Source organism: Gordionus sp. m RMFG-2023, chromosome 5, assembly GCF_954871325.1.
Source record: "Gordionus sp. m RMFG-2023 chromosome 5, tfGorSpeb1-WG-v2, whole genome shotgun sequence".
Classification (NCBI taxonomy): domain Eukaryota; kingdom Metazoa; phylum Nematomorpha; class Gordioida; order Chordodea; family Parachordodidae; genus Gordionus; species Gordionus sp. m RMFG-2023.
The window spans coordinates 28,610,744-28,635,293 of NC_088779.1; the positions used below are offsets into that span (position 1 = coordinate 28,610,744).

At 29.3% G+C, this 24,550-nt stretch overlaps 1 protein-coding gene across 3 annotated transcripts; it reads right to left on the reverse strand.

The window, feature by feature from the left end:
- Window positions 1-8,330: 8,330 nt before the first annotated feature.
- Window positions 8,331-18,419, reverse strand: LOC135929428 (uncharacterized). 3 transcript variants are annotated; one of them, XM_065466005.1, is made up of 9 exons: window positions 18,307-18,419; window positions 17,963-18,086; window positions 15,655-17,509; window positions 15,308-15,410; window positions 13,989-14,159; window positions 13,247-13,423; window positions 12,924-13,100; window positions 9,775-9,939; window positions 8,331-9,200 (listed from the first exon to the last, which is right to left on the reverse strand). In XM_065466005.1, exons 1-9 carry the CDS (start codon window positions 18,374-18,376, stop codon window positions 8,527-8,529), a joined length of 3,516 nt encoding a protein of 1,171 aa, XP_065322077.1. In that variant the 5' UTR covers window positions 18,377-18,419; the 3' UTR covers window positions 8,331-8,526. The 3 variants fall into 3 exon arrangements, with proteins under 3 accessions (XP_065322077.1, XP_065322078.1, XP_065322076.1); XM_065466006.1 differs by having other exon boundaries at window positions 9,820-9,939; window positions 13,971-14,159; XM_065466004.1 differs by having other exon boundaries at window positions 13,971-14,159.
- Between the last annotated feature and the right edge of the window lie 6,131 nt (window positions 18,420-24,550).

The window sequence follows — 24,550 nt, forward strand, 5'->3', positions numbered from 1 at the left end:
TGGGTTAAGAAAAACCGTCTAGAATGTTGGTCGTGCGGAGAGATGCGCAAGTTGAGGTTCTGTCCAATAGCAGTAGAGACCTCAAGTAACAATACAGCTTTTTCGGTGCGGGAGAATGGGGAACCAACGAAAGATGCAGTGGAAGGTTAGTCTTGGGTGGTTGGTATTATATTCACGTAAATCATTTGAATAATATAAATTATATTTTTATATAATTAGTTAGTTGGTGAATATGCTATCGACGATTGTTAAGTATTAATTTGAATATGCAGTCTAGGAATTTTTTTTTTTATGAACTTTAATATACTTGTAATTTTTATTATTTTTTATGAATTTCTAATGTACTTGTAATTTTTTTTGCATATTTAAAAAAATGTATATAAATGAAAAAATTTTTAAAATAAAAGTTAGTTATCTGGTTTTATAATTTGAAGAAAATTAGTATTGTTGTAAAAAATTTAAGATATAAAATTTGGTTTAGTGAAAAACAGGAGTCGTAAGTTTTATTCACAGAATTATTTAATTTTTTATATATTCTTTTTTATTAATACTAGGTTCCATTAAGTTCATTAAAGTCTCTCCCACGAGCTCTTCGACAACTTGATTACAATTTAATAAGGAATTGTAACAAATATCATTGTATTATTACGATAAGCCTATAATAGAAGTATTGAATAATTTTTTTGCAGCACATCTAATAATTTAAGAGATAACTCTCCAATGAATAACAGTTATAATATTTTAAAAAAATTTAAAAAGCATTTTTATAATAAAAAAAGGTTAAACTCATCATTATTTTTATAAAAATCTAATATGGCCAAAGGCCTACAATAAATGGACTTAAAGAACTCCAATAAAATTTGCGGGGAAAACCGCCGGATAATAGTGCCCTCATAACAAAATCCTGGTTACGATATGAAGTTTAAAATGAAGCTTTATACATTTGAAGTACATATTTATCTTTTTGTATATTATTTTTCGCAGGGGTTCGAACCAACCCCGAACCCGGAAAAGAAAATCTAGGTTTTTGGGGAAAAAATTTGAACCCGAACCGAACATGAGAATTTTATTTGAGTCCGGGTTCAGTGCATTGTTTAAATTAATATAAGATATTTGTATAGTTGTAAATACAAATACAAATAATTTACTCGACATTTTAGAATATTTTTAGATTTTCATTTAGGTGAAGTGTTAATAAATTTTAAACGACTAAATTCATTTACGCCATTTTTTAAATTTTTTTTAAATTTATTCTCAAAGATTCCTATTAGATTGTTAATAAATTTTAAACAATTAAATTCATTTACGCCATTTATTTTTAATTTTTAACTTATTCTCAAAGATTATTCATTAGAGGAAAATGAAAGTGAACAAGTCAAAGTAAAAAATTATTATATTAGATATTGTTAATTTAAAAAAATATGTCTAAATAAAAAAATTATTAAATCTATACATGACTATGCTTTGTATTTTTAACTATATTTTGCCTATAAATAGAATAAAAAAATCTATTTTTTATACTAAATTTATGTCTAGTTTTTTTAATTATGATTTAAATATGGGATATTTTTTTTTATCAATTCAAAAATTCTTAAACCCGAACTAAACCCGGTACCAACCCCGGGTTCACAAATATTTCCCTAAACCGAACCCGAACCAACCTATTTTTTAACCTTAAACCGAACCCTGGAAAAATTTCGCCGTTCTCATCCCTCGTGTTACGGCTATATGTTAACATAAGGGGGAAATTTTTATATTAACTTTCTTTTGGTTAAATAATAATATATATGTTAGCGGCAATGTGTTTTTTTCCGGCAATGTGTTACCTTTTCAACTTTAAAACAATTTTTTAGCGCGTTTTTTTAAATTTAAAAATCTGATTTTACCGGAAATGAATTCCAGCATGTTTGCAATACCCATCTTATGAATTGTAGATAATTTTACCTTTAAATTTTGAGTTAATTATAATTTATATGAAAAATCTATGGAAGAAATAATATAAATTATATTAGGTTCAAAAGCTCATGATAAAATTATCTTAGGGTAGGTATTCCAATGATAGAATACATTTGCGGTAAAATCAGATTTTTAAATTTAAAAAAACGCGCTAAAAAATTTTTTTAAAGTTGAAAAAGTAACACATTGCCGCTAACGTATATAATATATATTAAATTGATTTAATATAATTTATTTTCTTGTTAAAAATAATATTCAAATGTTTTTCTTTTTTTATTGTATTTTTAGTAGTAATAGAAATCTTTCATTTTTTTTTATTAAGTATCCAAAATAATCATCATAATTTATTATTCAAATTCATATCAAATAAATATAATAAGAAAAATAAACATTTTACAAAAAATAACAAAAACAACAATTTAATACATATCATTTATCCTTAATCTATCTGGTGTTTCGATCGTATCCTTTTGGGATATCGATCTTGACTTGTATCTTCTTCCTCCCTCTCTTTTGATTCATTTCTTCGTTATTTTTTATTACATTCTCTTTGTTTACTATCTCTTCGGTTTTCTCTACTTCAGTTCTCTCTTCTAATTCGTATTCTTCAATCAATATATTTTCGGTTTTTCTTAATTGGTCAGTAGGACGTATAATCGTATTACCCGCTATACTTACTTCATAACGTTGTGATCCGAGTATGCCTTTAATAATGGCTTCTTCCCATTTTATTTCTTTATTATTGTAAAGGCGTGATCAAACTTTTTCATTTATCTGGAATTTTTGATTGTGATATTCTAACTTCTCCTTTTTGTTCCCCCGTTCGAATATTTGACAATCCTATATTCTTTAAATATAGGTAGTATTTCAGTGGGACTTTGTTCAGTTTCTGTCCCTGGTGTATTTCTGTAATTGTAGAGAAAAATAGCTAGACTGGTTTCTAAATCCCTCTCGTTTCTTTTATTCATACCCTGTTTAAAAGTTCGAACTAAACGTTCAGCCATGCCGTTTGTCTGAGTATAGTAAGGACTTCCATGCACTAATTGAATCCCGTTTTTTCACAAAAATTATTGAAATCTTTGCTGCTGAATTGGGGTCCGTAATCAGAAACGATTATCTCGGGAAATCCGAATCTTGCAAAAATATTTCTAAATATTTTTATTGTGCTTTCGGTTGTAGTGTTAATCATGGGAACTATTTCTGGCCAGCGACTGCTGGCATCTATCTCTACCAACCATAATGATTTTGAAATGGTTCAGCATAATTATTATGTACTCGGTGCCATGTTTTGGTGGTTTTGGCCAATTTTAAATTGCTGTCTTTTGAGGCATATCGTGTTGTTCCTGGCATTCTCTACGTTTTTCTACCCATGTTTTTATATCTTGATTTAAATTAGCCCACCACGCGTATTGTCATGCTCTCATCTTCATTTTTACCATTCCGATATGTCCTTGATGTATCATGTCAAACACGTTGTTTCGGTATTGTTGTGGTATTATCATTTTAGTTCTCCATAATAAACAACCTCTCTCTGTTCTCTCCTTTGGCTATACTCCTTTAAACATGCATCATAGTTTATTGGCCATCAATCTATTGTATATCTGTATACTTTAGAAATTATATCATCTCGCATTGTTTCTCTTTCAATTTCACTTGCATTTAAAGGTGCTTCTCCCACCTGTATTTGATATAGCGTTTCTTCTTTTGAAATTGGAGTTCCCTTTATAGGTAATCTAGATAGCATGTCAGCATTTGCTATTTGTTTACTACTTTTGACTTCTATTTCATATTGGTAACCTGCTAATAATAAAGCACATCTCTGTATTCTGGCAGTAGATGTTATTGGTATATCTTTTCTTGGATAAAATAAACTCATTAATGGCTTGTGGTCTGTTTGTAATGTGAACTTTTTTCCATATATAAATTCTTTGAATTTTGTAACCCCAATTATGATGGCAAGAGCTTCTCTTTCTATTTGGCTATAATTTTTTCAGCTGCATTTAGCGTTCTTGAGGCGAATAAAATTGGTCTCTCCTTACCCCCTTCTATATGTGATATTACTGCCCCAATTCCTATGGCTGATGCATTTGTTGCTAATATAATGGGTAATTTTGGATCATGATGTTGTAATATTGAAGTACTACTAATTTCTTGCTTTTTTTTTATACGCGTCTTTGCATTCATTAGTCCATCTCCAAACAACTGCCTTTTATAATAATTTGTATAATGGTTTGGCTCTGACTGCTAAGTTTGAAATAAATTTTGAATAGTATGTTACTGACCCTAGAAATGACTGTAATTGTTTCAAATTCGTTGGTTCTGGTGCTTTTTTAACTGCCTCAGTATTTTTTCGGTAGTTGTGATTCCGTTTATATTAAATGTTGTTGTCCAATTTACATTTTCCTATTTATAGCTTGATTCCATTTTTGTCTAGACATTTACGTACCTTATTTAAATTTGTTTCGTGTTTCTCTCTATTTTTCCCGGTTATTATAATATCATCTAAATAACAAGCTACTCCTTCAAAACCTTATAATAAATTCTCGATGGCTCGTTGAAATATTGCTGGAGAAGACATTATAAAAGGTAGTCTTGTATATTTAAATAATCCTTTATGCGTATTGATTACAAGATATTTTTGAGACTCTTCCCCACTTTAATTTGAAAATAGGCATCTGAGAGATCTGAAAATTCCTCTCCTTTTCCCTAATTGGCTAATAAATCTTGGATTCTTGGTATTGGATATGAATCAATTAATATTTTGATTTATAGTTCTTTTAAAATCCCCGTAAATTCTTAATGTTTTATCTTTCTTTTGAACAATTACTATGGGTGATGCATAAAGTGAATGATTAATTTTCTCTATTACTCCTATTTTTTTGCAATCTATCTAAATCTTCTTCAACTTTATCTTTTAGAGCGTATGGTACGGGACGTGATTTACAGAAAATTGGTTTCTCATTTTTCATATATATTTGTGCCTTAAAATCTTTCAAGCAGCCTAATTCTTCGGTAAATAATTGAGGAGATTCATTTTGTATATTAATATTATTTATTTGTATGGTCCTTTCAGGTAATTCAGTCATTTTGGGAAATTTTCCAATAAGATTTTTGTATATCCTTTTGTAATTATGAGAGGTAGTTCTAATGTTCGCCCTTTATATTGTACTTTTACTACAGTCTGACCTAATAGTTGTATATCGATTCCTGTATAGTTTTTAAGTTTTAGCAAGCAATTTGTTATTTCAGGTCGATTAAATTTATTTTTCCAATCTATTTCGTTAATTATGCTTACCCCAGCTCCAGTATCTAATTCCATTCTGATATCACTGTTGTTAATTTTGACATCCACCCAAAATTCTGGATTATATTCGTTTGTTTTATTATTAATAAAATTCACAATTTTTTTTCTACAGACTGGATCAATGTGCCCAATTTTGTTGTATAACACGTGACATTCTTGAAAAGACAATTTTCCCTTCTATGGTTTCCGTCACAGGTGTTTCATGGATTTGGTTTTTTGTAGCTCGCATTATTATATGATTTTGATTGTTTGTCATTATCATTATTAACTTTTTTAATTTTATTTACATTATCATTATGTTCCTCTTCTATATGATCGATTTTAGTTTCATCATTTTGTATTAATTTTTTATTTTTTATTGCTGTCTCTACTGCAGTAGCTATCTGAATAGCTTTATTTATGTCTATATCGTCTTCGGATAGTAATCTTTGTAAAAATTTTGGATATTTTATTCCGAATATAAATTTATCTCTTAATGCAGTATGTAAATATTCCCCAAAATCACAAGTCGTTGCTAATTTCCGTACATTTTATATATAGTCTATTAGTTTTTCATCATTTTGTTGATTATATTGATAAAAATTATATCTCACTACTAATATATTAGGTTTGAGATGAAAATGTTTGATTAAAATATTATGTATTTCTAATACCTCTTTGTTTCCCGGAGTATCAGGTGCACATAAATTTACCAGTATTTTGCAAGTATAACACTTTATTGTTGTTAATAACAGAGATTTTTCTTGTGATGATGTTAAACTTGGTTGTGTGCTTATAAATTCTTAAAATAAGTTGTACCAATCTTTGTAACACAGGTTTGAAACCGTTAGACTTTTTATAGATTGCGACATTTTTGTAATGTATTTTTAGTAGTAATAGAATTCTTTCATTTTTTTATTTAATATCCAAAATAATCATCATAATTTATTATTCAAATTCATATCAAATTATATAATAATAAAATTAAACATTTTACAAAAAATAACACTAAGAACAATTTAATACATTACATATCATATACAATTAACTTTTACCAAAAAAAAATATATTGATAAATTGTGAAAATAATAATTATTTTATTACTTAAATAAATAACTTTAATTCTTGTCTAACTCGATCCTTAAAATTCCTTCAAGGTTAAATAACATAATAACTTTGACTAAAACCTATCTATCACATATTAAATATAAAATTTTTCCGAATTACATGCTAAATATATTTATTATTTTTATATGTACTTCAAATTAATAAAATTTTTTAAAAAATATAACTATTATATAAAAAATATTTTTAAATATAAGATAATTCTCTTAAAAATGATTTTTAGGCAATATTTTCAGGCTAGATTATTTAATTAACCGTTTTTAAAAATTGGCTAAAAACGCGGTGTTTAAGAACACTAGAGATGCTGAGATTAAATGTATATTTTAAAGATTCCAAAACAAAATATTTAGACTTTAACTAACAAAAACCAATATGAATGATCATTCTTCTCTTACTCTTCTCCTCAGTGAAAGACTACTCGAGCAAATTTTAGATTTTGATCATTCAATACATTATTTGAGTATTAAAATAAGTATATGTATATATATATAGATAACTTACTAATAGAGTGAAACTCGTTGACAAAATATTTCCCTCTTTTTTTATATGGAATCAATCAATTTTTATATCATATTCATTTTTATAATAAATATGTTAATGTCTGCAATTTCTTAATAGCATGCATATATAGTATTTATAGTATTTGGTGATTCTACATAAATCGAATATTTATATATAGTAGGGGAGACCGGGGATCTGATGAGTACGAGATTCTTGCGAACTTTGGGATTTTTTTTAGAGTAATTGGTTAATTTTTTAACCCAATGCATATAGCCTCAATATTCATAAGCGACTATAATTCTTTTAATAACGGATCACATATAAAAATTTTAATAACATAATATATAATTTATCCCCTCAAGAGTTACTTTTTTAAATGCACTGCAATTTATCAAAAAAAATAATAAAAATTTCAGTTATCCAACAATTCTCTTATATAAATGATTAAACCCTGCATAAAATTATTCCTTATTTGAACAAAAGATATGATTAAACTATCATATAATTAAATTTTAAAGCTATTGATAGTGGCTGGGGCTATTATACTTAGAGGTTCATACGAGGTTTTTGAGTCATTAGTTATTTTTATTATTGAAATTTAAGTATGGTAATTATAATTCGAGAAAAAAAGAAACAATTAACAAATGATAAAATCATGTATATATTTAATGAATATCCATCCTTGCTAGTCGCTATGGTGAAACACATTTAGGTTATGCAACAGTAAAAAGATATAAATCAAGATTAATTGAACACAAGATTTTAAATTATTTACATCAAGTCATCAAGAAATCCATTATCTAATAAATGAATCTAAAATGTTTGTGGTTTATCCCATTTGAAATCTTTTTTGGGGCACTTGGATCTTATGCATTTTTAATCCATTCTATTTGTTTAAATTGTCAATAAATTTCACTAATTTTTTATATTTATTTATTTATTATGGCATATTTTTACAAAAAAGTATTGCAATATATATTGTTTCAATATTTAAAAATGATCAATATTATGCAGTTCAATAGCGGGGAAAGCTTTCCCGGCAGTAGCTCATACTTTCCCGAATTTTTTTTCGGAAAAATTAATACTGATAAGAAACTATATTTTTTACAAAATTATTTTTATTTATAGCATAAAAGTAAATAAGTGGAATAAAATGAGATATTATTTATTTAATATTATCAAGTTGTTTATTTTTATTGAGGTTTATCTTTAGGGCTCGCATGTTCCCCGGCCTAACTTGTATATCATTTGGTTGCATATAAAATTTTAGGGAATTGATACATGTGTAGCTTTTTATGCACATAATTTCCTTTTTTTTTAAGGAATATATTGAAAGGAACATTTTTTGTGATTAGTTATTTATAATTATATATAAAATAACTTGTATGATTATTCTGCAAATATTTTCTTTATATTAAAATAATTTTATAATCATATTTTCAGTTTATATAATTATTGCCTTTATACAATAAATAATGTATTGGGGAACATTTTTTTAATATCATTTAAGGTAAAAATGTACAATGAAGATAGGTACAAATTATATTCTATGATTACTTTAAATAATTTTCGATATGAATATAATTAACTTATGATAAATTTTTTATAGATATAATATTTTGGAATCAAATTGACAATATGCTTTTAATTTAAAACATGTTTTATTGTTTCCACACCAAGAATTGAGCTTGACATCCATTAAAGACCCATAAATTCGAGGTTTGTCTTCCATATGTTTTCCCTTCGACACATACATCTTTTGAAATTTCTGAATACAGAGAAATTTTGACCACAGATCCAGTAAGGGGACATATTTGTAGCTGATCATTGCCAGAACTGGAGCAAGTCACTAACTCGTAACTAGTAGGAATTGGATCAGGATTAAAACCGATTCCATTGTACCACAATACATCATTCGGTTGAGAGGGCCATGTTGAAGATTTTTTATAACTATTTTTCGAATAATAATCTGTGGTTATATCATTGCCTGTTTGGATATATGTATCTGTATTATACGTATCGTTAACATGTAAGTGATTTGGGGAAGAGTCATCATTTTTATCTTTCCAGCTAATTTCGTATTGAAAATGACTAAAGGATGGGTTGTAAAGCGGCATTATACCTAAAGTCTTAACCTTGAATCTGGCAGTGCAACCTTGAAAGACCCACACCTTGCTACCTATCATACCATATGTAGAGTCCATTTTACAAGGAAAGATTGATAATTGTTTTTCGACTAGTAAATCAACTACAGGTATACCTAAATCGCATTCCTTGTGAGTGAAATCATAGCTAGCACAAATGATCGAAATTTCACCATGCTGGGCCAAGTTGCCTAGATCATAGTATTTGTAAAAATTAATTTTTCATTTCAAAAAAAAATATTAGAGCATTTATAAAAAATTATAAATATTAAAAGCGAGAAAATCTTAATTTTTTAGGGTTAATATTTTTTGCCTTCTTTAATAAAGATTTTTATAAAATTATTTGATGAGCAGCAAAAATGGCAATTTTTAAAAATATTTGGTTTGTTGAACTTTTTTGAAGTTTTTATTTATCTTTTATATCCGTTTTATGGTTAAAAATTTTTTTTAAAATATTAATTGTTGAAATTAAAAAAAAATATTTATGTAATTCAGTTCATGTTACCTAAATTTCCTTACCTATTTCATGTATATTAAAGAAGCCTTGATTCTCTTTGTAACGAGTTCGTATTTTAATTTATTGTTTTTTGGCACTTATAAAAAAAAAATGGTAATCAAAGATATTTTATCAAATTTGCTTCATAGCATATCACCAACTTTTTATATTATTTTCACGTTACTTTATGCCAAATTAGCACTACAAATTAACATAATTAAGATTCAACCACTTTTATAATAAATGCGACAAAACAAAAATAGTCTTGCTTGAGCATCTTTTCATGCATTCAATCTCAGATTTGAATTTGTTACCATTCCCATTATCACCGGTATAAATAAATTGTTGACACCTTTTGGTTGCTGGATTGTAAAAGTATCGGATGTGAATTGAACTTCCGTTACCAGGGTCGGGAGGTAATGTGCAGACACTTTCTTATATTAGGCATTTTAATGATGTAATTTTATTACAAATATTATATAATAGAGCATACACCAACTCTTTCGGCAGTTTATATTTATATTTAGCAAGAGATTGATATTTTATTGAGAGATTTGCAGAAGAAAAACGAGCTAGAGAAATATTGTAAAATTAAAGCTTATAATTTTTATGTACCTTATTAATATCAGTTAGAAAAGGCTAATAATATATAGTATATGTATATAACTCTATAATAATTTAAATAAAAATGTCTGATAAGGTAGCATTACAAGATCATCTCAGTCACCTACGCAGGAATACGCTAAGGGGGGGGGGATAACTAAATTAAAAAGGGAAATTTTTCTAGAAATTATTTATAAATATATTCAGAAATCAATTAGGCCTAGTGATTTTAAATTATTGACAATTTCTTATACACAAATTCAATTATAAATTAAATGAAAATATTAATTTTATAATAATTAAAAATAAATTTAAAAATTTTTTTTTAAGAATTTGATTTTTCTTAAAAAAAAATTGGGAATATAGTAATACACAGAAATATTTTTGAGAATTAGTGCACATAGATAAACTTACTGTGTTGTATTAATATAATTAAGATATATATTATAAATTTATAAAGTAAAATTTAATCTTCTTTGTGATTGTCAATGATTTTAACAGTGATTGGGGTCAAGTCATTGTGTATATTAAGAATAGCTAACGCCCACTCAATCTATTTTCAGACTTAGTACTTTTCGTCTCTCTCTCTCTCACTCTCACATATTTTGTTATAAAGATAAAATGTTCTTCATTGAAGTACTAATGGGTAAACTTGCCAAAATATATAATTTTATGTATAGTAGGAAAATAGTCTAAAATGTGTTTGAAATTATGCGAAGCATCTATAAAATGTTTTGAGATATTATCAACCATTTTTAACGTTTTATACCATAGTTTGTATAACTAGTAATAAAAAATGGGATACTTTAATATCCTCAACAATAAAAATCTGTCAAATATTTAATTTTTTATCTTCAAGATTTGAAATAGATTAGGAAAGATTCTGCGATAATAATGTTTGCGAATTTGATGTGCTGCCTGATTAATTAAAACCTTTTATTCATTTCAGTTATAAAAGGTATAACGTCAATTCGGTGCGGAATATTCGACGCGGTGACAATTCGGCTCGGCGACAATTCAGCGCGTATATATTACAGTTGCAATTTAATATTACTTAGTATAAAAAAATAAGGATGATTAAATAGAAATCATTTTGAATGTTGGTCCTATTAATCATTTCTTCATATTTATTTTTACAAAAATCTCAATTTATTTACTAAATGTGTAATATCCAAAAAAAATTAACAACCAATATTTATACCTATTTCTTTGGGTCACCAATTTACCACATAAGGTATGTTGATTAGTAGTCAATGTTATGTGAGCCGAGATTTTGGGCATAGAAGAAAGAAAGAAAAGGAAAGGTTTGGACCTATATCTCGAATCTTACATATTATTTTGGTTAGAATTTAAATCGATCGTTTTTAAAAATAGACCCAGCCATGATCCAAATAAAATCAAATTTAGACTGACTTTAAAAATCCTTAAATTCTATTAATCCTTTTAAAAAAAATATATTATGCTTAGGCTAATTTTTTAAATTATATAAATCAAAAATTAAATGTGTAATTTCAAAAAAAATTAATAACCAATGTTTATACCTATTTCTTTGGTTGACCAATTTGCCACATAAGGTATGTGGATTAGTAGCCAATGTTATGTGAGCCGAGATTTTGGGCATATTACTTATCAGGGGTAAGATTTAACATTATAGTACTTATCGGGGGGTATTTTAGGTCTATTTTTAAAAACGGTTGATTAAGATTGTAGCCAAAATAATAAATAAGATTAGAGATAGAGGTCAAATCTTTCTTTTTCTTTCTTCCTTCTATGCGCAAAATATCCAGGCTTACATAATATTGGCTACTAATCATCATACCTTATAATGTGGTAAATCGGTCCATTAAAGTAATAGGTATAGTTAATTTGTCTCGATATTACACATTTAGTAAATAAAATTGAGATTTTTGAAAAAAATAAATGTGAAGAAATAATTAACAATACCAAAATTCAAAATGACTTCTATTTAATCATCCTTATATTTTTATACTAAGTAATTTATAATAAATTGCAACTGTAATAGATACGCGCCGAATTGACGCTTCGCCGAATTGCCGCCGTGCCGAATTGTAGCGCGCCGAATTGACGTGGAACCGTTATAAAAATTTCCAAAAGGAAGATAGAGATTTATATAGTATCTTGCCATGCTGCGAATCTAAGTAAACAAATATTAAATTCAAAGAGCTCTACCTTTGACTCAACAATGACGTATAATTTATGCAATTCATCCATCATCTACATTTTCCCTAATTTCCTTAAGAATCCTTTTCAGCCATCTCATCGTCTCAATCAAATAAATCGATTTCATTTTTGAAGTATTTCACTTTAGTTTTGCAGTAAAATTAATTATAAATAGTTTAGTAGGATTATAATCAATAATAATTGATAGAACACATCAGTAGCTTATTTATTTCCTGCTGTGAATGTGGTAAATAATGAGGTAGAAACAGAAATAATATTTTTAAAAATTTTAACCGACATCTAAATTTTTTGACTTTAGAGGGGAGGAGGTGAGGGGTGGGGGGGATTTTCCCCCTACCCCAACCGAACTCTACGTGCCTTTCACATCTTATAATTTATTGTGAGATGAAATATGTTATTAATCGTCATATAAAAATATTCTATTAATAAAATTAAGGAGAATTGGATATGTCAAAAATCCTTAATAAATGTAAAATTTCAATAAAGAAAGATGATTAGTTTATATTAATTTATATTATTATAAAAGAGTTATTTGAAAATAGAAACTTTTTTGTTAAATTTTAATATATATATATAAATATAATTAAATTATAAAATGTTTAAATTTATCTACCTAAAACGTCACAAAGTGAGGCACATTCTTCGAGCGTTGAAAATCTATTGGCATTTCCAGAGCAACCAGAATATATAAAACCTTCGCATCTTGAAGTTATGGGACTAAAAAAATATTTGGTCTCATAGTGGGAACAATTACCAATTTCCACGGGCAAAAGGCATGGAAAGAAAGAGTCTTTATATTTATAAATTTATTATAATCTAAACCGGTCATCATTTCATTTTTTCCTTCCTTCCTTCCTTCCTTCCTTCCTTCCTTCCTTCCTTCCTTCCTTCCTTCCTTCCTTCCTTCCTTCCTTCCTTCCTTCCTCTAACCATAACCTGTTCGACAAGTCCTCTCACAGTGATCATTGTATAAAAAGTTGTTGGCATTCCCGTTGCAACCGGTATAGTAAAACCCTAAACATTTTCCTTTAGAACTATCGAAAAAATAACGAGTTAAGTTTTGAATACAGTTCCCTATCGATAATGGCAGATTACAAATGTATGGCAGCTTGGCTTAGATATTAAAAGAAATTCAAATATAATGTATTGCATATTTTAATTAGCTTTTGTAAAATTAAAAATATTGAATTATTTAATGCTTATATCCAGTAGGGTCATTGGTGGAAGTGGGGGCGAAAAGGGGGGGGGGGGGTTGAGCCCTCTGAAAATTTGAAGAGCCCCTTTCAAAATTTTGAATTTTTTTTATACCACTAAAAGTAGAATAATGATAGCTAAAAAAAAGATAATTATGGTAATTTTGATAATGTTAGCTAAAAAAAAGAAGGTAATTTTAAGAATATTTGCTATAAAAAAAAGGAAGATAATTTTGAATATTGTTAACTTAAAAAAAAGTATTTAAAAAAATTTTTCGAGCTCCCTGAGATTGTAAAGGATAGTGACGCCCATGCTTATACCGATTCAATCTTAACCTAACATCTGACTGACCCTATTTTAAAAAAATATACATATACATTGGCGAATCCTTTTGTTTTTTAAAAATAAATATATTTATAAAATGCAAAACAAAATGAAAGCACAAAAAATATTTTTTGATAAAAACCCCAACGATGATCAATACCAGTTTCTGTTTCTGAATAGAAATTTTTGTCAGGCTCGGCGTATAAAGTGCGTTTTACATTGTAAGTGGAATGTGGGAACGTGTTAAAAATTTCGAGATAAGTAACCAAAAATCCAGCTTTGCAACCATCATCGACCCAAACGTAATTATACGCATGCCCGTACGATTCTCCTGCAGAATAAAATTGTAAGATAAAATGTAATTATAGTTTAGTTTTAAGTTCTATTGTTACAATAAGAGTCGAATCTTATCCGAACATATTAGGGTCGATTTTTCAACAGTTCAATCGAGGAAATTTTTGATCGAATCGTATACTCAGACCTATACTTAAAATATAATTTTGGATCGGAATTCACATCTTCAAAAATAAACTCGGATTGGATTATTCAATAGGTCAATGCAAGATTTTAGTTCAGAGATAAAAAATTTTAAAAATAATGGGAGAAAATTAATTTGTAATTATAGTTATAGGATTCAATTTATGCTTTAGGTTAGTTAAAATAAATATAAGACTTTATAGAGATTATTTGAATGCTTGTTATATTACCGTCGGAAAATTATCATATTGGCTAGTAAGTACACAATAGTATTTTTAAAAGTTACTTCTAAAAAAGTAACTATCAAAGTTAATAGCTATATATTATTGAAAAGGTAAATAATTGTTTATAATTATATTATTTTTAAAAACAATTTCTTTATAAAATATATATCTAACCAATTATTTTTAATATAATTTATTTATTATTCAAATAATTTTGCCATTTAAAAATTTTAATCAAAGATATTTTAAATGAAAATAAAATTAAAATAGGAAATAATTACACTGAAAAATATATAATATTCATAAAAGGTATGTATGTTTTTTCCAGAAATAAGTTTTTCTAAACTAAACAACCGCTCGACTGGAGCGCTTGATGCAAGTGAGAGATATTTAATAATTAGTTATTTAAAATTTCGCAAATCATTATATAAAGATAATAAATGCATTTGTATTGAATATATTAGTTAGCAAAAAATTAACCAGAAAATTTGTTACTTTTGCCCATAAAATGTAACTAGTTATATTTGCCAAACATAACTAGTTGCCGTTATATTTATGCAAGATAACTCAAAAAATGTAACAAGTTACAGTATATTTTAACAAAATTTGTAAGCACTTTAGAAAAATTTATTTAAGACTTAGGTTGGAGTGGTAAGTGTTTTAAATATATTTTCCTAATGAATATCATGGACAATAAACGAATATTTGCTAATTTAATTTTATATTTGTTATTTATTTTCTGTTAACTTTCGTGTATATATTTAATAGAAGAACTTACCAAATACACATTTATTTTTCGAAAATTCTTCCAACAAAGCAATGTTAGTTATATTCCCCGGAGCCTGACATTGGTTTCGTCCTTTTAGACTTTGACAGGCTAACTATAATATATTAAATATTATTATTTTATCAAAAATATCAAATATTTCGCTAATGAAGATAAGGTGAAATTATCACCAAGTTCTTCCATGGGCTATTAAAAAATAATCACTATAAAGAAATTTATTGTTTAAAGTAGTTAAGAGCTAGGTAGTTGCTGTAGTATTAGTATGCTAAATGTTTTAATATACTTTTATCATTAAGGGTTAATTAAGTTAATTTAAATATTGTGATAAAAAAAATAACTTCTGCCGTCTCTTCGCGATTATCAGTCTCTACGGGACTTGAAGTCTGGTTATAATCTGGCAGGAAAACAGTGAAAATAGCTTGACACCCATTTGACACCCATATATTTTGATCCCTATATCCAAACGTCTTTTGATATTGGCATTTATTAGAATCAGCCTCTGTTTCACTACCTATCCTAGTATCATTATTATAATTGAGTTCCTTATAGTTAGGTTCAAAATCGTGTGCCATTTGCCGTTGTAATTGAATTCCATGAATGGGCTTACCTATATTACATTCTCTATATTCAGACCAGCCACTGCCACAGAATGTCACATATTCCCTAAGCAAGACGGGCTCTTTAGTTCTAAAATGTTCATTTTCTTCGTTATTTACGCCTGGAATAGTGTGAAATTCATTTAATGTGAAAAGATTATTGACTTCATTTAAGTATTTATGAGGCCATAGTTGAGTGTAATTGGATGTATTTGGTAGCGATGTAGTAATACTACTGTTAATGGGGTTTACCAATGAATATTGTTCTGTGTTATTAAGCACACTCCATCGACCGTATACCCCCGCAATAGCCGTGAATGTTCTATGCGGAATGTACCTAGAAGTGTAAATGTTAGGCTTATGTATATCTCGATAGATTCCCTTACCTTTTATTGTCGTTCTGCTTTTGATTGTTGTACTTAAAATCTCTTGTAATTTATGAATTTCGGATGAAAAAGTTGTATATTGAATATTATTTTGGTGATGTTGCCTTTCAAGTATACTATGCGGTCGTTCATTTTCGTTGATTAAATCGTCTCTTCCTTGATAATGATATTTACTATTCTGTGGTATATAACGAGAATACGGAAAATCAGAGGCCAAAAATCCTAATGAGCTCATGATTTTAATTCGAATCTGAAATATACCAGCGCATCCTTTGTCCACCCATATGTAGGAAGCGGATTTAATTGGTACAGGAAGGGCTTCAGGATTATGAACCTTTTTCATCAATGTCTCATAAATGACTTCGTCTTCAGGGTCAACACTTCTAATGTCAATACCATAGGTTTTGTTAAATTTGCAAGGAAATTTATTCTCATCTATTGATTTAAGTAGCTTAAACTTTTCCACAACTATCATTTTAGAATTGCCAACGTTCTTCTTCTTTTCATGATTTCTAAATCTGAAATCTCTTCCATAATTTTTAGAGTAATGTCTATAAAGATTTGTGGCAAAACCATCGGAATCATATGGTTCCAAAACTTTGAAAGTTGAATTTTCCACTTTTGGGGAAACCCCAAAATTAACACCCAATGGACATTCCCAGTATGTTTTGGTAGCCGGTGGACTAGCGCAGAACATAAAATCATCAAAGGGTCTTCTTTCCGGATATGTTCCTAAAAGCTTTCCAGCCAAAAGAGAATGTAGATAGTTGTACTGTTCCTCTTCCTGTTTAAATTTGACCTCGAATGTGGCCTTACACCCTTTGTCGACCCATATTCTGTTATTGACATACCCGTAAGAGCGTCTTTTGCGAGAACATTCGGCGAAGGATAGTTGTTTTAGCAAGCGAATAGAGGAAAGATTTCGAAAAAATTCGCATTCGTTTAGAGCGCCGGCACTTTCACAAGTAGCACTCTTGTATTCGTTCGAAAAAGTTTGTGATGTAGGAATCCTAGGACTTGTAAGCAATGATTGGATTGAATCAGCATTTGCTGAAAATTTATCGATAAAACCGAAAGGAGATTCGTGGTTGGGTGTTTGATAGTACACATCAAAAACAGCGGAACAGTCTTTATTAACCCATACTATACCTCGGTCTTGAATTGAGCCATAAGTTTGATTGACTTTGCATTCATTCCGATTCATTTGTTTTCTTTACCATATATATGTATATACATATGTGTGTGTGTTGTGAAGAATAAGTAATTAAATCACTGGCATAATAGACCAAAATCAAAGGAGGGCAAAGGGATGCAAACATTTTTTTTACTATTAAAGAGAATCTAAAAATGGATGGGAAATTTTTCTTATCAAAATTAAAATATAGTGGATCAGTAAAAAATTGAATAAAATAAACACTATAGGTTAATAAACTTTCTTTAAAAATATTGTCTAAAGATATAAGTATTTTATCAATAGAAATGTTATTCAAATAAACTAAAAGTTAATACTAAATATTAAAGGGCATAATATTTATGAGAAATGGAAAAGATCTTTGCCCCTCCCCCCCAAGCCTATATTGCTTTCTACTGAATAAAATATTGTAAAAAGTATTATGAGACTTATTTATTTTATTCTTTAATAAACAAAACTTTTTTTTACAAACCTAAAATATATAAATTTAATAGGACCTCCAACCAAACATTCTGAATATTTTCCGAAGTAACTTTTGCATTGGATTTGTTTGTGTTGTAAGGTGTTGTATATTTTTACTTTTGATTGAGTGTAAACTAATTTGAAATATAGTTATATATAAGTATAAATAAATTTTATTTTTTGTTAAATATTATCAATTATTTAATACAAGAAAAAATATAAACGAGTGGTATCCATTTGGCTTTTTTTTTAAAATAATATTTTCACATTTAGGAGTCGCTTGTATAATTATACTGCAGTTGTAATTAAACATTTGTTAAATATCGAATCATTTATATATATATATAAATATACCAAAGTAAATGTTCAATAGTAAGCTGATAAGGATCCAGAACATTTGATTTGCCTTCATTATTAAGATCATTTAACAATTATTTTTAATTATACTATTTGTGTCTCGATGGCTCTTAATTGTGAATTCTTTTAAAAACTCCATATATCTATAATATTATAAGAATTGTTGTTTGTGGAGAATAAAGTTCTTTCCATTTCCTCACATCTTATAGTGAATAATCTTAGAAATTAATAAATTATATTTCAATTCTGACAAATAATTTTTTTTAAATTTCATATTTAAAAAAAAACAGTAAAATAATTTTTATCTTTATTATTATATGCATTATTTATATGAATAAAACATAAGCAATTTTTTTTTATTTAAAATACAAATGAAAAGGCCAAAAATGATAGAGAAGGAAAAAAATCATAGTTAAATATATAATATTAAATTTTATATGATAGATTTATTTTTTCAATTAACTAAATATTTTCCTAAATATAATTTTGAATTAGTAAAATCCCCCCTCCGCCCCCTAATAAATGAATGAGTACGATATGTTATTAAAAAAAATTTAAATAAGTACAAGTAAAAGTTAATAAATTTTATAATTGTGATTTTTGAGAAATGCACTTTTTTATAAAAAAAATACCAAAATTTATATATTTGATAATGTATTCTAGCCAAAAACCTTCAAAGAAGGGAATGAAAAATAGGAAATATATTGCAAAAAAAACACCTAAAATTTTCCTCCTCCCTACAAAAATCCTGCATATACATAAGCTTTCTATATTTCGAAGTATTTTTTTTTACTTATATAAAGTATAAATTTGCTTCTAAAAATTGTTAATTTTAGAATATTTATAATGAACCAAATTGATTCTTTGGTATTTGTATCCAGGACAAGATCACATAAATAATCCATTAATAATATTATGTATGATTTATGTTACATGATCTAGTATTTTTTTTAAGATATAATATTTTATATTAAAAATATGGTGTAAGGAACAAATAAAATATTTTACAATCCTTCGTATTTTTTTTTAAGACGAGAAAGAGGTCAATACAACATGTATTAAAAAGGGATAGAAATACATATATTACGAGAGTATAAAAATACTGTATGGGGGTTTTAATAGTTTATCAATGAATTTTTTAAAAAAATGAAAATAATTACGAATCAAAAACGTAATAGCAACCATTAATTTTTTTTAATTTTAAAACCTTAATCATTCTTTACATGGATAAATAATTTTTATTTTATATAATCGCCTAAAAACCTGCAAAAAGAACTAAAATTAGGTTAATATCATATTTTTTATTTTTAAATATTTTCTTTGTCAAATAATTATTTTTTTTTTAAAAAAAAATAGTATTAAATGATACTAATAATAAATATAATAATGACAAGATATAATATTTTTAAAAAATACTATAAATCCCCTGGTGTTAGATACTTATCTCCTACTTCAGCCCATATTCACTTTTGGGCTTACCTTAACCTAGTCTAAAAAATTGATTTCATAAAACAAATTAAGGATAGGAATCTGAATCAAAACTTTGGGGTATTTAAGAGAGTTTCAACTGTACATTTGACATCCTTCTCCTTCCTCAAATAATTTTATTTATTTATTAATGAGAAAAAACGCTATCTGAACTAGAGGTCTGCATTGGTCGGGTTTCCTGCCCGGCCGCCAGGCGGATAGGCCGTAGTACATCTCACATTATTCCATCTGATTTATTCCACAAATGAAACACCTCATCAAAATACTCCCGATATTTCATAATAATGATCTTTTAGAGTTCAGAGTGCCGGGCTATGGAAAATACACGCTCGCTGGGTGTGCTCGTAGCTAAAAGGCACAGGATCCTTCTAGCTAATATTGAAAGTTTAGGAAGATCCAATGCTCTTATTTTCCAAAAATCTAACACACCCTTCATCTTTAAATTATAAGGGAATAACACTATTTTTCTAGAGTAGTTAAATAGTTATTTTGTTCCAGATTATTTTCATGAATAGATGAATGTTACGTAATGAATAAGATAATCGAATTCTGAAGCAACTTCCGTCGTTTCACATTTGGTTATTTCGGCCGTGTAAGGCAACAGAGCGAAAATTGCACCGGAGAGATATTTTTTTCCTTTAAATATTCATTTATGTTATTAGATTGAAAATGAGGATCCAAAAGTACTCCTAACATAAGTAAAAATATAAAACAAAGATAAATAATATTTAAAAAAACTAATTTATGTATTGAAAAATAATACTCGAAGATCGGTTATTGGAAATCTATGATCAAATTTAGTAAACATATTTTGTTTAAGGGATGCTATGGGAGGATTATCCTTTCTTTTACGATTATATGATTTTTAATCTAAACTACGAAATAATAAGGATAAATTTATAGTAAATCCTTTTTGGGCGGATAAAATTCAACAGTTTTTTTGAAGATTTTAAGAAAATTTGAAAGTTCAAGCACCAAGTCCCAATCGGAGCGTAATAATTTGAGATCCGATTTCTCCAATATATTTAATAGAATATTTATAGGATTATTGTTATTGGCACTTACACTTTCCAGCATTATTAAAATATTATGCTAACTAGTAGGCACATTTAATTTTAAGATTTAATGTTTTTTCTCTAATCATATTTTTGATTTACATTATGATCATCAAATCCGAAACGATCTTCATAAAAGGATCATTATCATCCAAATCTAAAATATCAGATTTTCTTAAATTTATTGAAAATTCTACTACGCAATTATGGTTAGACCACCTCGTACAACCAGTCAGCCCGAGTTACCTATTATCCCGCACCAAGAGCTGACCCCGAACAACTCTTTGGAGGGACCCCCTAGCGATCCTATGCCATAGTTACGGCGGTGCAAGCCATATCGACACAGGCCGAACTGACTAGGGTGAGTAGAAACAGGGAAAGACGAGACAGGTCTTCGTCTCCGCACACTTCTACACCAAGACGAATAGAATCGCGCGCACCCACTCCTCCGCCACCGACTCTAGTAGCCACTCTTGTCGTGCCGGCCGTCCCGCTCACGCCAGCTGAGAAACATGAGAAGCTCAGGAGGACATTAGAGGTATTGATTTTAGTTTGATCGGATAATGAAGAAAGTTCTTAGATACCTCGAAAAGTCACTGATGACACGCGTCGATCCATCCGATTTCGGGATAATGTAAAGAGGGGAACAGATTTGATTAGGCGCCGCGGATTCCTCTATAATATCTGCTGCGAGATGTTGTCGGATAATATCTCGATATTTGCTGTGGACCCTGACTGTACCCTGTGTCGAAAGAATGTGTTATTTTTATTGTTGATTTTTGTGTGGTCAGTCTAGGTTGAACTCTTGTTGCTACTTTTCTTGTAAAGGGTGACATTAGCGGACCGCTGGTTAAACGAGCGTTGCTGATGTTCAATATCAGGAGCGATTCGAGCTGATTGTCCGTGAAGATCCCCTAGTTCCAGGCCTGTCGATACCCGTAAGAATACCGCCTAAGTCCGGAGCAGCTGTGGACCTTACTTGAGGCATAGCAGAATCATCTGAGAATATGGATTCCTCCAGTTCCGAAATGATGGACGCGCTCGAATTGTTGCTTCCCGAGCTGCTTGAAGGTAGGAATGCCGTAAGTGGACTGTGGGTCCACTATTCTGGAATTTCCGAGTCTTCGGATAAAAGGGACAGAGTGTCCGATTCATCGGCAGCGCTAGTGATCGGACGGTTGCGCGGGGGAGTTTGATTATTGTCTTCGGGTATTGAAACTACGCTGGTGCCCGTGTCCAAATCGTAATCATTGGGCGAGAACAGCTGATGCCTCAACTCTCTTAGAAATTTATTCACTTGCACTATCCATGGCGAGAGTTGAGCTGTTCGCCCCACTTGGGCCGGAAGTCCGTCGCCCATAACCTCCTTCGAAGGGGCTATGTTTGGATAAATAGAAGAGGTAGGAATATATAGAATATTTGAAGAAGAAGGGAGAGAATTAGTAGAAGAGACGGGAATAGCTGGTATGGGACTATTTCCTTTTCTTGCCCCTGGAGGAGGCCGGTTCCTTCCTTTGTCCTTCTATAGGATCCCGATGTAGAGGGGCCAAGGGCCGTGAATCGCCGTATATCTTAATCTCTTCTCCTCCGAGGAACTTCTCCTGATATGACGCATCGTTGTTTATAGCGGTTTGCCAATTCCAATGTATGGCTAATGCTAGAACTCGGATCCTTTTGGTCATTTCTTCCATAAGCCTAAGATCCGTGGCATAGGCGTAGCCAGGATTTTCATAAGGGGGGGGGAATTAAAAAATTACTGGGGGCTTCGCTCCCAGACCCCCTTTTGGGCGGGCCTTCGGCCCGCTTTTCCCCGGCCTTCGGCCGGGTTACTTTAGTTTATATATGGTCATAAAATATTTTTACAAATTTTAATAAAAAAAATAAGCCTGGAACAAATATGAAATATATTTTTATTAGTTTATATAAAATATATTCCACTGTTTGTATTGTGCTTTAATTTTTTTTATTTAATTTATGATTTAATTTTATCAATAGTTTTATAATTATATTTTACTTTTACTAAGATAAATAAATTAAAATACTCACTTTATAAAAAAATATATTTGGTATATTATATTATTTAGTAATTTTATGGATCTATTATTAATAATTATAATACATTTCACTTCTGTCTTAAGACTTATCTTTGGCTTATATTCATTTTATTAAAAAATATTTTTGGTTCATTTTATATATTTATAAATTTATTTTCCCAAAAATCTATGAATTATGATGAATAGTTTTATAAAAAAATATCAACTTTTACATTCTTTCTTTTAAATTATTATTTAAGATATATGCATACATATTTGAGGGTCAGGGAGTGGGGGGAGGACTAAGGGGGATATTTTTTATTAGTTAAAAATGATATTTACAAAAAGTGATAAATTTCTGAAGGGGGGGAATTTCCCCTTGCCCCCCCCCTGGCTTCGCCTATGATCCGTGGTGACATCAATTATTTCCAGCACATTGGCGATGTGCTTTATCTCGTGTCTATAGCGGACACTGGCTTTGCACTTAGGCTCGAGGAGGTCGTGATGTAATCCCGCCCATACTTTACTGAGTTTCCCATGTTTCTCAGCCGGCACGACGAAAATGGCTACTAGAGTCGGTGGCGGTGGCGGGGGTGCGCGCGATTCTCTTCGTCTTGGTGTCGAAATGTGGGGAAACGGAGACTTGTCTCGTCTTTCCCTGTTTCTACTTTCCCTAGTCAGTTAGGCCATCTGTGTCGATATGGCTTGCATCGCCGTAACTATGGCAGCAATCGTAGGGTCGCTAGGGGGTCCCTCCAAAGAGTATTTCGGGGTCAGCTCTTGGTGCGGGATAATAGGCAACTCGGGCTGACTGGTTGTACGAGGTAGTCTAACCATAATTGCGCAAATTTTCAATATACAAAAATTTAAGAAAAACATTGATCTTTGAGAAGCTGCATCAGCCGATAGAACAAAATTCTTGATAGATAAAATAATACTCAAAAAGATTAGTAATTGGGCAGGCTTACTATAGCTTATTACTCCAAATATAGCATGTTTCGAAAAGAATTGTTATGGTCTAATTGCACAATATATATTTAATACTGTTTTCCAACGAAATAAAATTAAAAGTGAATGCAACTCCAATATGACTGGTCTTTGATTTTTCTATCAGTTACCTAATCTAATTATGAATTAATAATAATATTCTTATTTTTTTTGTTTTTTTTCACTATACATAAATAAATTGTTTGCGCCATTTTATTCACCTATAAGTTCAAATTTCCTGATTTTATGAAATTTTTAAATCATAAAATCTCAAGTCAAAAAAATTCTTCATCGCTCATTAAATCATAACTCACGACTACAAGCGTTACATATCTGCTCTTAGCGTCATCTGTAATCACGTACCGTCTCTCAGCCGAGTTTTCCCTTAGTATTGGCCCCTTGTTAGCAGAAGTCTAGAATACCCCTTGTTAACAGAAGTCCAGAATATATGAGACGATTACTTTTTTCCCAAAACCTATTACATTTCTAGTGTAAGACCGGGATACTTCAACGTCGCATACCGAAAATTGCGCTTTCATGACAACGCTCTCATAGTTTTTTACCATGGGATTGGTTAAGAGTTATGAAACCATAACCTCTTTGATAAAATATGTTTATTTAATACATAGTATGTTTATTTATTTAACAACAACAAAAAGGGAATATATCACAAAGTTA

Coding starts and splice junctions, on each gene's coding strand:
- LOC135929428 (XM_065466004.1), bottom strand. CDS start 18,376: ATGATCTTAATAATGAAGGCAAATCAAATGTTCTGGATCCTTATCAGC. Junction 13,424..13,970: donor TGGTATTGATCATCGTTGGG/GTTTTTATCAAA, acceptor TTAATATCTAAG/CCAAGCTGCCATACATTTGT. Junction 9,201..9,774: donor ATGCATGAAAAGATGCTCAA/GCAAGACTATTT, acceptor ACTATGATCTAG/GCAACTTGGCCCAGCATGGT.